The sequence below is a fragment of the Anser brachyrhynchus genome (assembly GCF_964034855.1).
Source record: "Anser brachyrhynchus genome assembly, chromosome: 2".
Lineage (NCBI taxonomy): Eukaryota > Metazoa > Chordata > Aves > Anseriformes > Anatidae > Anser > Anser brachyrhynchus.
The window spans coordinates 93373992-93386525 of record NC_137695.1 but is presented as its reverse complement, the minus strand read 5'-3'; the positions used below and the strand labels follow the sequence as shown (position 1 = coordinate 93386525).

The window sequence follows — 12534 nt, the reverse complement described above, 5'->3', positions numbered from 1 at the left end:
TTTTTGTGATTTTGAATTTTTGTGATTTTGAATTTTTGTGATTTTGAATTTTTGTGATTTTGAATTTTGTGATTTTGAATTTTGTGATTTTGAATTTTATTTTGATTTTGAATTTTATTTTGATTTTGAATTTTATTTTGATTTTGAATTTTATTTTGATTTTGAATTTTATTTTGATTTTGAATTTTATTTTGATTTTGAATTTTATTTTGATTTTGAATTTTATTTTGATTTTGAATTTTATTTTGATTTTGAATTTTATTTTGATTTCGAATTTTATTTTGATTTCGAATTTTATTTTGATTTCGAATTTTATTTTGATTTCGAATTTTATTTTGATTTTGAATTTTATTTTGATTTTGAATTTTATTTTGATTTTGAATTTTATTTTGATTTCGAATTTTATTTTGATTTCGAATTTTATTTTGATTTCGAATTTTATTTTGATTTCGAATTTTATTTTGATTTTGAATTTTATTTTGATTTTGAATTTTATTTTGATTTTGAATTTTATTTTGATTTTGAATTTTATTTTGATTTTTTTTAGTTTTGTAATCTTATTTTGGTAATTTTGTTTGAACATTTTTATTTTTGTAGTTAATTTTTTATTTTTGTAATTTTATTTTTGTAATTTTTTTGGCAATTTTTTATTTTGGTAATTTTATTTTTGATTATTTTCAATTTTTATTTTTTGTATTTTTTGTACTTTTGTAATTTTTATTTTAATTTTTGTAATTTTTATTTTATTTTTATTTGTAATTTTGATTTTATTTTTGTAATTTTGATTTTATTTTTGTAATTTTTTTTTAAATTTTATCTCTTTATTAATAGTTTTGCAATTTCATTTCTCCCTCCTTGCCCCTTCCGGAGGGGCGGGGCCGCCCCCTCCCTCCACACAAGCCCCGCCCCCCTCCCCGAGCCCCGCCCCCTCCCCAAGCCCCGCCCCCCTGCCATCGCCCCGCGCGGGGGCGGAGCCTTCCCGCTCCCTCCCCCCGAGGGCGGTGCCTCGCCCCCCCCCCCCCCCCCCGGTGCTGCGGGACAAGATGGCGGCGGGCGGCGCGGGCGCGGGGCGGGCGGCGGTGCGGCAGGAGGAGCTGCGGCGGCTGATGCGGGAGAAGCAGCGGCAGAACGCGGACAAGAAGCGCATCGAGTCGCCCTTCGCCAGATATCCTCCGCCGCTGCCCCGGGCCGGGGGGGTGGGGGGTGTCTTGGCCGCGGCGGGGCGGGCGGGGGGCCGGGGGGGTGTCTTGCAGCGCCCGGCTGCCTTCCCTTAACGGCCGCCGCCACGTACAACAGCCTGGGGCACCTCAGCTGCGCCCTCTGCAACGCGCCCGTGAAGGGCGAGCTGCTGTGGCAGACACACGTCCTGGGCAGGCAGCACCGCGAGGTGAGACGGGGCTGCGGCGGGGTTCGGCCCGCAGGCACCCGGGGAAGGGCCGGGGGGGTGTGGGGGGGTTCCTGCTTCATTGCCTGCCTCCGAGCGCCTCGCTGGGGCAGCGCGCGGCCGTGTGTCTGCACACCTACCTGTGTGGGTCTTACAGCACCTCCTGTTCCAGTGCCCCAGCGTGAGTCCCTCTTGTTTACTGCTCTGCTGCCACTAATCGTGGTCTTTCTCAGTCACACAGCCTGCCTTGTGTAAGTGCCAGTTCCTCTGCCCCCACATCACATTGTTTTTAAGAGGCTGACAGAAACATTGATCTCGGTTTCAGACATTTCTTCTCAGAAAGAGCAAGTCAGGCACTGGGACGGGTTGCCCAGGGAGGTGGTGGAGTCACCGTCCCTGGGGGTGTTCAAGGAGAGGTTGGATGCGGTGCTTAGTGACATGGTTTAGTGGGTGGCATTGGTGGTAGGGGGATGGTTGGACCAGGTGATCTTGGAGGTCTCTTCCAACCTGAATGATTCTCTGATCTGTGACACCTGTTTCAGTGACATTGCTATGGAAGGATATCAATTGATTTTAATAGGATGTTCTAAAACTGCTGTATTTTAAGCTGCACAATCCAAAAGTTCCTGACGGGAAAGCCTCTTAAAATGTGTACTACTTTACAGAGAGTTGCGGAATTAAAAGGCACAAAGCAGACAGCAACCGGTCCAGCTGCTAGCACGTCGTCTCAGCCTGTCAAGAGAAAAACTGTTGACACAGAAAATACAGAGTTAAAGAGAGCAAAAGGTAAATAGAGAGTATACTTTCCAAGCACATGACAAAATCTAGCTATTTTACATCTTGTATCCTTTTGGTTTTCTTTTGCTGTACTGTGGAAGTGAGTTAACAAGATCATTGAGTTAATCTGTCAGCCTATTGCTGCTGGAAAGGGAAGAAGTCTGTCTTGCTCTTTGTGAGTTCACTGATCAGCAGAAAACTCTTCTTTTGGTAGTTTACCTTTTCTCTAGCTTACTGGGTTAAAATACTCTTTGTTTTCTGTGGTTCATATACAAGGAGTGTTTTTACTTCGCTTTGTTATATTAAGTACTGTGAGGCACACTATTGCATTGGTCTTAAGTGAACGTGAGAACCTAAGTAGACACTATGAATTCAACGTAACATCTTGCGTGGGTTGGGTTTGGACTCTGTAGCACTCATGGTACCTGATGATAGATGTTATGGGACATTCAGTTTGGAGCTCTTAAGAAATAACGATAATAGTCCGTAACTTTCTGAACTTGCCGCAGTAGTTTGACTATGAGAGATACTTCTTTTAAAAGCATGGGTTGTAAGAAGTGACTTTTGGCTGTTATACAGGTGCAGAAGACAAGCCACATACATCTACATCTGGGTAAGTAGATCTTCTATGTATCTTTTTGGTTGTAACTATACCAGCTGGTACATTCTCACCCTGTTCTTCCTCATCTCTCCTACCCAAGGGTAAAGGTTCACAGAATCAGCAGATTCCTGCTCCTGCTCGGTTTCTAATGTGGGTGTACATTCCTGAATGGAGCAGCATCATGCTCTGTGCAAATGAGAAAATCGTGGCATTAACTCCAGTCTGTGACAAAACAGGAATTCCTTTACTGTCACTGTCTGACTTACACTATTTAATGTGTGTTGTTATTGCACTGCCTATTGGAATGAAGATAACTATATTGTGGCAAGCACTCCAGTATTTAATGATGCCATACTGCAGAAGAGATGATAGTCCGAAATGATGACACATTTTGTAGTATACGTTTAAATGATACTTAGCCACAGAAACTACTAACAAATGTCATCAACGCTTCTTTATTAAGACTTTTTTCACTTAAAATTCATGTAAACACTTATCTTGTAGCTGAACCCTCGCAAAGATACAAGTGTATTTGACTTCAGGGGATTGAGTTACACATCTTATTGCCACTTAAGATTTCTGATGGTGTTTAGACGTCTATGTGGGGTTGTTAGGTGTCACATGAGGCCTGCAGCGTCCTGTACATTTTTTCTTGGGGTAAACTATTATTTTGCATAGATATTAGGTGGTGTTATCTTGATGCTAAAGACACCTTGTAAGAATTTTGTATGTGTGCGTAGAATTGCCATTTGAGAGGTTCGTTCATTATTAAACTGATCAGTATGATTATTTTAAAAATATAACCTAGCAAAATGTTTGTCTCGGAGACCTGCAGCTATCCTAAACAAATCTGGGTTTTCTCATTGCTGAGCCTGCACAGCGCTTCTAAGCTGCAGTAGGTACCCAAAGCGGGTGGTTGTATTAGACATGAAGGGTGTCAAGATTTAAGTGACATCTTACAGATGCAAATTGCTTTGAATGCGAAAGTAGAATTACCGTAGCTGCCATTCCTCCAAGCTCACTTTGTTGTAGGATACTTTTATTAGTTTTTATTAGAATACTCAATATAAGAAACAAAACTGAACTGAAATGTGTTTTCAGCTTTAGCCTCAGCATTCCCGGGGAACTTCAGAAGAAAGCAGCAATTATGTGTTGCCTTCAAACAGTGGTTTTATCAGTAGCTGAGCAGTTTAGCATATTGTACAAGATCTGTGAGCGATACAATCTTGTAGATTGAACAGACTGCGGATGCTGGAGTCAAACTGATTTTTGTGATATTTGAAACATTTGCATTGTGTACTCTTCACTAGGCTACCAGCAGATTTTTTTGATGAAACAGAGCAAAACAGTGCAAGCAAACAGATTTCAAAGGGTCCCGGTCCCAGTTTATTGTCAGGAAATTATGATGATGATGATGACGATGACGACGACGATGATGATGAAGAGGAACAAGATCAATCAAACAAATCTTCCGTTACACACAAAACTGAAATTCCACCTCCAACTGCAGAAGCAATACCTAATTCTCTACCTACAGGTAACGATGAATGAAGTGGTAAGTGATTCTGTAAGAAGCAGCTGTGTTAGGGTAGAATAGCACAGTTCAGTTGGAAGGAACATGCTTTTGTATAATGTGGAGCCCAGAACTGCACACAGTACTCCAGGTGAGACCACACCAACGCGAAGTATAGCAGAAGAATCACCTCTCTTGACTGTCTGACTGTGCTGTGTTTAATGGCACTCCGCTGGGCTGCCAGGGCACGCTGCTGGCTCATGCTGAGCCTGCTGTCTGCCAGCACCCCCAGATGTTTTTCTGCTGAGTTGCTCTCCAGCCACTCTGCTCCCAGTTTGTGCCCGTGTCTGGCAGTGCTCTGTCCCAGGTGCAGTGCCAGGCATTTACCTTTGTTGAACTTAAATGTCATTGATGATTGCTATTGATGCCATTGATGATGGAAGGGTTCTTGTTTATTTTTCTAATTATTGCTATTAGCTGGCTGTGGTGTATTACTGGAAGGAGATTCTTTGCTAGTTTGTTACCGTGCAGTGTTTCCTCACCATGTTTACCGCTTTTATGTTGTAATTGTTTGAGGCTATCAAGTGGAATAATGTCTGGCTTTTCTTCCCTTGATTCAATAAGGTATTAATTTAAATTCCTGTCTAGTCAAAATTTTATATAGAAGGTTGAGTAGTTGTTCTTTTTTCTCACAGGCTTCTGTCCTTTCTTTCAGACTTCTTTGACAGCAAAACTACAGCTGCTCCTGTAGTTTCCCATTCAGGATCCATACAGAAAGCAGAGATACAGGAGAAGATAATAGAGAGGTAAACAATCAAATAAAATATTGAAAAATTTTGGAAATTTAAATAGACATTACCCTTCCAGGAGATATAGATTGTGATCGCTTAAAAATCTGTCATATTGTTGACTCGTATTTGGGATAGTTTGCATATATGTCAGCATCAAGTGTTGTTTCACACCCTAGGGACAGGGGAGCAGTGTCATGTTAGACATCTCTATTTGCAAGTTTTAACACATGGTACTTTTGAAGTTTAGTCAACCGCTGCTTTTAACTGTTTAAAAAAAAATCAACAAACATTTACTTGTTCTGTGGCAGTGGTTCAGCTCACCTAGGCACTTTTTTGACATTAGTTTAGACTATCGAAAGTAGAGACTTCTCTTAAAATGTCTGGATGCTTAGCACATTGGAACAAATAGTTTAGGAAGCCTGAGCTACAGCTCCTGTCCTGGCAGTGAGGTTTAAACTTCTGAGTTTTTTTAAGGCCACAGTGAAGAAACAAGTTTTGATGGTTGTAGGTAAAATTTGTGTCATAAAAAAACTTCCTTCATTTCTAGGTCCTTTTATAAAAATTAGGGATTTCATTCTTGACTGTTTTTTAACCACAGTAAAAGAGGTTCTAAAGTGTTAACTTGGAGTAATCATAATCAAACATTCCAGGAAAGAAAACACTGCTGAGGCTTTGCCAGAAGGGTTCTTTGATGATCCTGAGGTGGATGCAAAAGTAAGTGACCTATCTTTTTATGCTGCTAGATTTATTTCTGTCAGTTGTAATTGTTTTCTGAATAGTGGGGATATTTTTCCAGGTAATTAGTTGTGCCAGAATATAAGAAAATGACTAAGCTATTTCATTCTGGGTTAATTAGAAGACATGAAAAGAGGGGTGGGGGTCAGGAAGAGCTTGTTATATCATCTCTCAGAAGGTATTTTTGATTGCAGTTCCTTCATGGCTTATAAAGAAAAAGAAATGTTATTTGTTGATTTAAAATGCTAGATTGAGATTTGGACAATTCATCTGTTACTCCTTTGAGTCACCCAAGAAAAAGCATTTCACCTCATTTTTACATCCAGTTAGGCTTCTGAATTGAGGATATAAGAATGGTTCTCTAATTTCTGAGAGATCCTGTTGAAAAGCATAAGAGTTACTATGCAATGTTATTATACAGCCTGTTAGAATGAAAACAGCTAGATTATGGCATGCGTTGTAAACTCAAGTACTGGCTACTACAACGGTGAATGTGGTCTTCAGCCCTCTCATATTTTACTGCTATGTTTTTTTTTTCATGCTCAGAAAAAATACGTGGACATTCTCCAAAAAATCTTGGAATTTGGTCAGATTCATTCATACTCGTTATTCATTCAAACTTACTATTATTTCATAATAATACTGCTGACTCAAAGCTTTCTTTATGTTCCTTGAGTATATTTTTCTATTGTTCACATTGTGTTAGGCTGCTGGAGTATTTAAATTGGGGTTTGATTTGGAGACCTTCCAAATAATGCTCCTTTATGTCCATTTAATCCCATCGTCACAGTTGCAAGCTAGGTGTCTTTTTGCTCTGGCAAGATTCTCTTGGCACCACAAATGCACACAAGTCTGTGGTGGCATATGTAAATACTTCTGAGTAATGACATTTTGAGTGTTCAAATATGTATCTGAAAAAGATGTGGGTTTTTTTATTTTATTTTTTTTAATTTTTGCATGTGACTGTTGTGTTACATTTGTCAATATGTAGTTTCAGCATGACTTGGGAAGCTTGTACAGAGTGGAGATGTCTAGCTGGCAAAGGAGAACATGCTTATATTTGTGAGGACATTGGTTAGTGATCTTTGGTCTGGTCATCTTCTCAGATTATAAAATTTATAAGTGGATATATGGCTCAGTAAGCTCTCTCTTGAATTGCCTACAGATGCACTTCTTTTTTATCAGCCCTTTCTAAATTCAGCTAATGTGAAGAGGAAGGAAAATGTGGCATCACTTACAGTGGGATGACTACAGGGATTCTGTGTTGGAGTTGTGCACAAAATAATTATTCTCAGAATTAACAGTGGTGTTTCTGGAGTGGGGGTTTTGGGCTTCAAAAGGTTTTTGGTTCTTTACATCAGGAATTTATGAAGCATATGAAATCTGTGTTAGACAAATATTTCAAGGAAAAATAGTATCTTTAGTGTTTAAATTTATTGTAAGAAATACAAATAATTATGAATTACAAAAGACAACCACAATGCATAGTAACACAGTACATACACACATGATAAAAATAATCACAAAACAGAAAATGAAGTGATGACTTTCGATACGTAGTTTGCTGGGAAGCTTCTAACGTATTCTATAAACTTAATTCATGCTACTGGATTTTATATAATAATTCAGGAACAAAACATACCAGACCATTGTCTTTACTGGGATGATGACTGACATGTTACCAAAAGAGAGGAATGAATAAAAGAAAAACAAAGCTAACGCAAAAGGATGTCACGAATTGTTCTGTACAAACTGCTTAGTTCTCTTAGCTATGTGATTTCCACCCAGTCCAGAACCAGGCATAATCTGTCATCTAGCATCTATGTCACAGCTTCCAGTCTTGAGCTGTTCTGGTTACACAGGTAGATTATCTGATTTATTTGCTTAAGTTAAAAGCACAATGTGGTTTTGATTACTTTATTTGTAGATCTTAAACCCATTCTTACACCTACTTTTTCAGTCCTCTTGTTTTAGTAATTAATGCTGTCTACCACGGAAGAAAAAGCTTTGCAGATTGTTTGAAAAGTGGAACGTAGCTGTGCTATTTCTCCAGCTAGCCAACAAAATCAATTTATACTTGAAATATAATCAGGCTACCACTAGTTAAACCAGTGACTGAATAACACCATATTTTATGTCATGCTAAAAACAAATACTTTATTCCTTTTTAGTTTGTGTCCTAGCTCTTATATACGACTGAACAGACAGCTCACAGAGAAATTTAAAAGTTACTACTTGACATAGTGAAATCAGATTAATGAGCTCAGTCACTTTTGTTAGTCCAGGCATCTCACACCATCCATTCTTAGTCAATTGTTCTTTAATACTGTAGTCAAACTTCTTGTTTAAAACCGGGAATAGAGTCAGATATTTTTCCTCCAAAACACTTGTGCTGCTGTACTATCCTAGTTACTTCAATTCAGGTAATGTATATATTTTGACCAGGTTTCCTGAGAACATGGCAAAATTATGCTGTTTTTTTCCAGTTGTTTCCAGTTGTTGGCTCACTAGGCATTAACCATTAATGAGCCTGTGTTTTCATGTTCTTTAGGTGCGAAAAGTTGATGCTCCAAAGGATCAGATGGACAAAGAATGGGATGAATTTCAAAAGGCAATACGACAGGTCAACACGGTAAGTAATGGAATCTATTTTTATTGATTCTAAATACTATACACAAGAAGTAGAACAACAGTTTCGTGCAGCTCTGTGAAATGACTGACATGCAGTTGTCAGCAGTTTGTCTGCAATGCAGTGTGTGGTTAAATGCACTTTATAAATGAGCAAACGGTTCTTTACATTTTCCACTCAAGGAAAATTAAGTTGAAGATACTCTTGATGAGGAGCCAGTCATCAATATATATAGTTGGATTTATTACATTGCATTTAAATAAGATAGCATAAACCTCAGATCAGTGTTGTGTATTCAAAGAGGACATGATTATGGGCTCTTCTTTAGATGAGATATATTCGTATTTTAACCTTGAAGGGAAGAAGAAGAAAAAAAAACCCCAAAAAACAAAAACCAAATCCAAACAAACAAAACACTACCACCCATTTGTCTCCTTGAAAAAGGATCTATAAAGTGTAAGTAACTTTGATTTTATGATTTGTTTAAATGTACTGCAAAGGAACCCCAGAAACTGGGAAAAGGATGTAAGATTCTGTGTGTGTGAGATGTAAGTTGACCACGATTTTTCTGTACTTTGTACTTCCTTTTTTTTTTTTAAAACCATTTAGCATTGCATGGGAAGTCTTCAGAGAACAAGTTTTCATCTGTCCTTTGTTACCACCTAAAACTGTCTTTACAGATACGTGGTGTTCCCACTGTTTCCTTTGGGTATTTGCCAATTTTTTAAAATTTTAATTGTAAATGAATTTGTCAACTGTCATATGTCAACTCTTAAGAAAAGTGGTGCAAAAAAATCGTCATTGCTCATTTTAAAGCGCTCAGCACTATAAACAGAGGAAATATTCATACAAAAGCAGTAGTGGGTACATTTTGCTAGCATTAGCCATTCATATAATTCTTCAGCTTAGAAGGAATCTTCTCAGTTATGCGTGGACCATTGATTGCATAGCATCTCCCAGACATTCAGATTTGAGAAAGTATATGCTGAAAAAAATAACAGGTTAGAAATACTTTGGGATCCGGTGGGAATATTTAACCAATACTTTCAATAATTACACAATATTTGTGTAATTAAGTCCCCAGTATTGGGATATAGCTCCAATTTCAGCTTCAGACTTTGGATGCACGTGACTTGTTTATGCTCAGTTTCAAATAGTAGTGTATTGAAAAAAAAATCAAAAGGTTAACCCCAAATCAGCCAGACTACTTTTAGCTTTTAGTTTTAAGAATAAACATTTTAATATATAATTAAACCAGATCAGTCTCTTTCCGTATATGCCTCCAGAGTCTTTTGTGAAGGTGTATATGTATAGCAGGTTGACAGTTACGAGGCACTTGACTTGGGGTAGAGGGGAAGAAAGGAAGACACAGGCGCCAAAAAGGAACGACAGAGGAATTCAGGATGAAGGTGAATTCTCTTAGAGCTTTTCTTGTTTAGATTTCAGAAGCAATAGTGGCAGAAGAGGATGAGGAAGGACGACTAGATCGGGAGATTGGAGAAATTGATGAGCAGATGTAAGTAGATCAATTTTTCCTCAGACTTTCTGTTCTCCAGCTGTAATGGATCACTATTTAACTAGAATGGTAAAACATTTTTAATTTTCTGTGATACTACATTTTGTTAGTCACCTAAGTATTTGAAGGAGAAAGAAAGACTCCCTCAAATCTCAGACTGATACCTGATAAAAACATGAATTTTGGAGCAAAGGTATGAAATTATTTGCAAAGAGAGATTGAACTACAATCACTGAAAATACAGCAAGCCAGGCAAGGGCAAAATAAAGCAATAGAATGTAAATCCTTCATCTGAATTGCCTCACTCCACCTGTCAAATGTCTTAATTTGCATCTCTCTTTGAAATCTGATTGATGTTGAATTAATGTGAACCTATTTAGCTGTTTTTTTAAAGATCTTATATTCTGCAATGTAAACAATTAAAATTTTCCATAATGAGATCTCTGTTTTGACCATACGTTTGCTGTGTAAAAAAAGCATTGTTCTGTGACTAGTTCCCCTTTTTCTAATAAAAGTTAACTTAAAGGTTTTGTTGAATGATACACTTCATTACCTAAATGTTTGCTGTTGAAATGGTAAGTGTAGCATTATTTTAAATTCTAAGTAATCTAAAGTACAGCTCAGTGGAACAGATTGGTACCATCACAAGCTTGAATACGTAACTCACAATTAACTATGCCACTGTTAGAGACTGAAAAGAAAAAGTTGAATCCTGATTTTAATGAACCTTTCAGCAAAAAGAAGGTACAAAAAATAACAGCAACACTTCAGTCATCTGGACAGACTTCTGGACAGTCGGCATAATAACAAGTGTTGGGTTCAAATTGAGTTTTGGTAGTAAAGGAATGTGTTTTAACAACGCTGCTATAATTCTGAAGAGGGCTTGAGCTAAACCTGGCTGTCCTTGAGTTTTTACTAGTGGCTTAGGTTGCTACAGCACATAGAACCAAATTCAGAAACTGGGAGAGAGTTTCATGTTTGCTAGCACAATTATTTTGCCTGAGAGAAAAATTCCAAATTTTTAAACACTGTTTCTGTAGCTTTGTGTTTTGAATGCATTTAAGTTCAGACTCTTTCAAACTAAATTCAAATTCAGAATCAAATCAATTCCAGTGACAGTCATATTTTCCTTAGCCCTCAAATATTCACTTATGGCTGCCCTGCAAGTTATCCTATTGCAGATATGTAATGGGGAACAAGATTCAGGCAATTATCTTTACTTTTTGACTCTTCCTAGCAAATAGGATTGGGAAAAGCAAAGATGAAGAAGTATCAGCCTGACTTAAATACATGTGTTCAACAAAATATCCTGTTAAAATGGCTAGAATTATTGTTACAAAACATATTTTGTGGCTAGAACTTAAGTAAATAGAAAACTGAAACTCGGGGATTTCATTTACTTTACAAGTTCTAGTGTAGCGCTCAGTAAGCAGGTACATGATCTGAATACTTGTGCTACTTTTTTGTCTTTAGTTCAGAGATACCGCCACTAAGGTATCAAATTGATTGCCAATGATCACCTTTCTAGTATATGCGTATTTGCTACACCCTAGGTGGAGCGAAGGCTGGCACCTCTGTGTGGGGTAGATCTTCTGTGTTATTCTGAAATCAGTTTGTGGGGGTATTGCAGTTGTTCATGTTTGGATTAGCGCTCACTGCTAGAGAACTGACTGCACTTCTCCTCTCCTCTGGTCTGTTTCTGTTTGATTAATACAGAGAAGGTGCAATCACATTTTCAGTTGGTGGGAAGCTGCTGAGCTTTTTATATCCAAAGTTGGAAAAATACAGTCTGGCACTGTAGAAAATGCATTTAGTTTGAAAAGGCCACAAATACTAATAGGTGGTTTGCTTCTCAACAGTGAATGTTATCGCCGTGTTGAGCTTTTGCGTAACCGCCAGGATATGATGAAAGAGAAATTTAAAGAAGCCATGATATTAAGAGCAACACAAGAGAAAGAAGATGAGGCTATTGGTAGCGAAGATGAAGAAGAATTGCAGGATTTGCTGTCTCAAGACTGGCGGGTGAAAGGGGCTTTGTTGTAGCGTTTTTGTAACGTGGCTGATACTCTCTTTATCATGATGTTACTTCCATTATTAGAAGTGAAATGTTTTCGTTAAATATTTATTTAAAGAGGATCGTGAGAGGGTAAAGAGCCAAGTGTGTTTAAAAAACACACCTTTGTAGGTCTACAATGGTGTATTACTTGCTGTAAAAATTGTATATTGCAAATGTTTTACAATTTTGAATGTACTTTTATTAAAAATACTGATTTCCTACCAGAGGTATTTTAATGGGATTAATTAGTTAACTGAAGAATCTCTAAGCTTTTGGTAACATTAGTTATATCTAGTAATTTGGAGACTTGGGTTATTGTGTATAGAAGTAAAGGACTAGCAAGTGTTAGTTTACAGAGTTTTCCTACATTGGATGGGTAGCAAAAAGAAAATCTTATGCCTTTATGTTATCTTAAAAGTTTATCAGCTCTTTCCTCCACTCCCCCGCTCCCCCAATAAAACATGTAGTTTTTTCAGGAACTGTTAGAGTGTTTCTGTGTCTGGAAGTGCCAAACTCAGAAATGTTGAGCTAC

General features: G+C 37.8%; 3 protein-coding genes across 6 annotated transcripts in view; 2 read left to right on the top strand and 1 right to left on the bottom strand.

The window, feature by feature from the left end:
• The first annotated feature begins 1015 nt into the window (after positions 1-1015).
• On the top strand, positions 1016-12481 carry ZNF830 (zinc finger protein 830). The gene is made up of 10 exons (XM_080583081.1): positions 1016-1165; positions 1288-1387; positions 2050-2170; positions 2741-2774; positions 4073-4299; positions 4991-5081; positions 5717-5780; positions 8353-8433; positions 9870-9946; positions 11806-12481. Exons 1-10 carry the CDS (start codon positions 1044-1046, stop codon positions 11987-11989), a joined length of 1101 nt encoding a protein of 366 aa, XP_080439207.1. The 5' UTR covers positions 1016-1043; the 3' UTR covers positions 11990-12481.
• Positions 1411-12534, top strand: part of MOCOS (molybdenum cofactor sulfurase) — an 884654-nt gene continuing 873530 nt past the window's right edge. Inside the window, exon 1 of one of the 2 annotated variants that reach the window (XR_013947686.1) lies at positions 1411-1732. The gene's annotated coding sequence lies outside the window, so the exon portion shown is untranslated. The remainder of the gene's footprint in view (positions 1733-12534) is intronic. The other variant, XM_080583044.1, reaches the window with a different exon arrangement.
• The window catches only part of LOC308191072 (poly(rC)-binding protein 3-like), a 521260-nt gene continuing 517719 nt past the window's right edge, over positions 8994-12534 (bottom strand). For all 3 annotated transcript variants that reach the window (XM_080583070.1, XM_080583067.1, XM_080583069.1), the window contains exon 13: positions 8994-9415. In XM_080583070.1, the coding sequence (XP_080439196.1) occupies positions 9355-9415 (61 nt within the window). In that variant the 3' untranslated portion in view covers positions 8994-9354. The remainder of the gene's footprint in view (positions 9416-12534) is intronic.

What these genes read in the sequence shown, in the direction of transcription:
- ZNF830 (XM_080583081.1), top strand. Translation starts at nt 1,044, where the DNA reads ATGGCGGCGGGCGGCGCGGGCGCGGGGCGGGCGGCGGTGCGGCAGGAG. An exon ending in ATCCTGAGGTGGATGCAAAA is followed by an intron (nt 5,781 to 8,352) that starts GTAAGTGACCTA and finishes CATGTTCTTTAG; the next exon opens with GTGCGAAAAGTTGATGCTCC. An exon ending in CAATACGACAGGTCAACACG is followed by an intron (nt 8,434 to 9,869) that starts GTAAGTAATGGA and finishes TTTCTTGTTTAG; the next exon opens with ATTTCAGAAGCAATAGTGGC.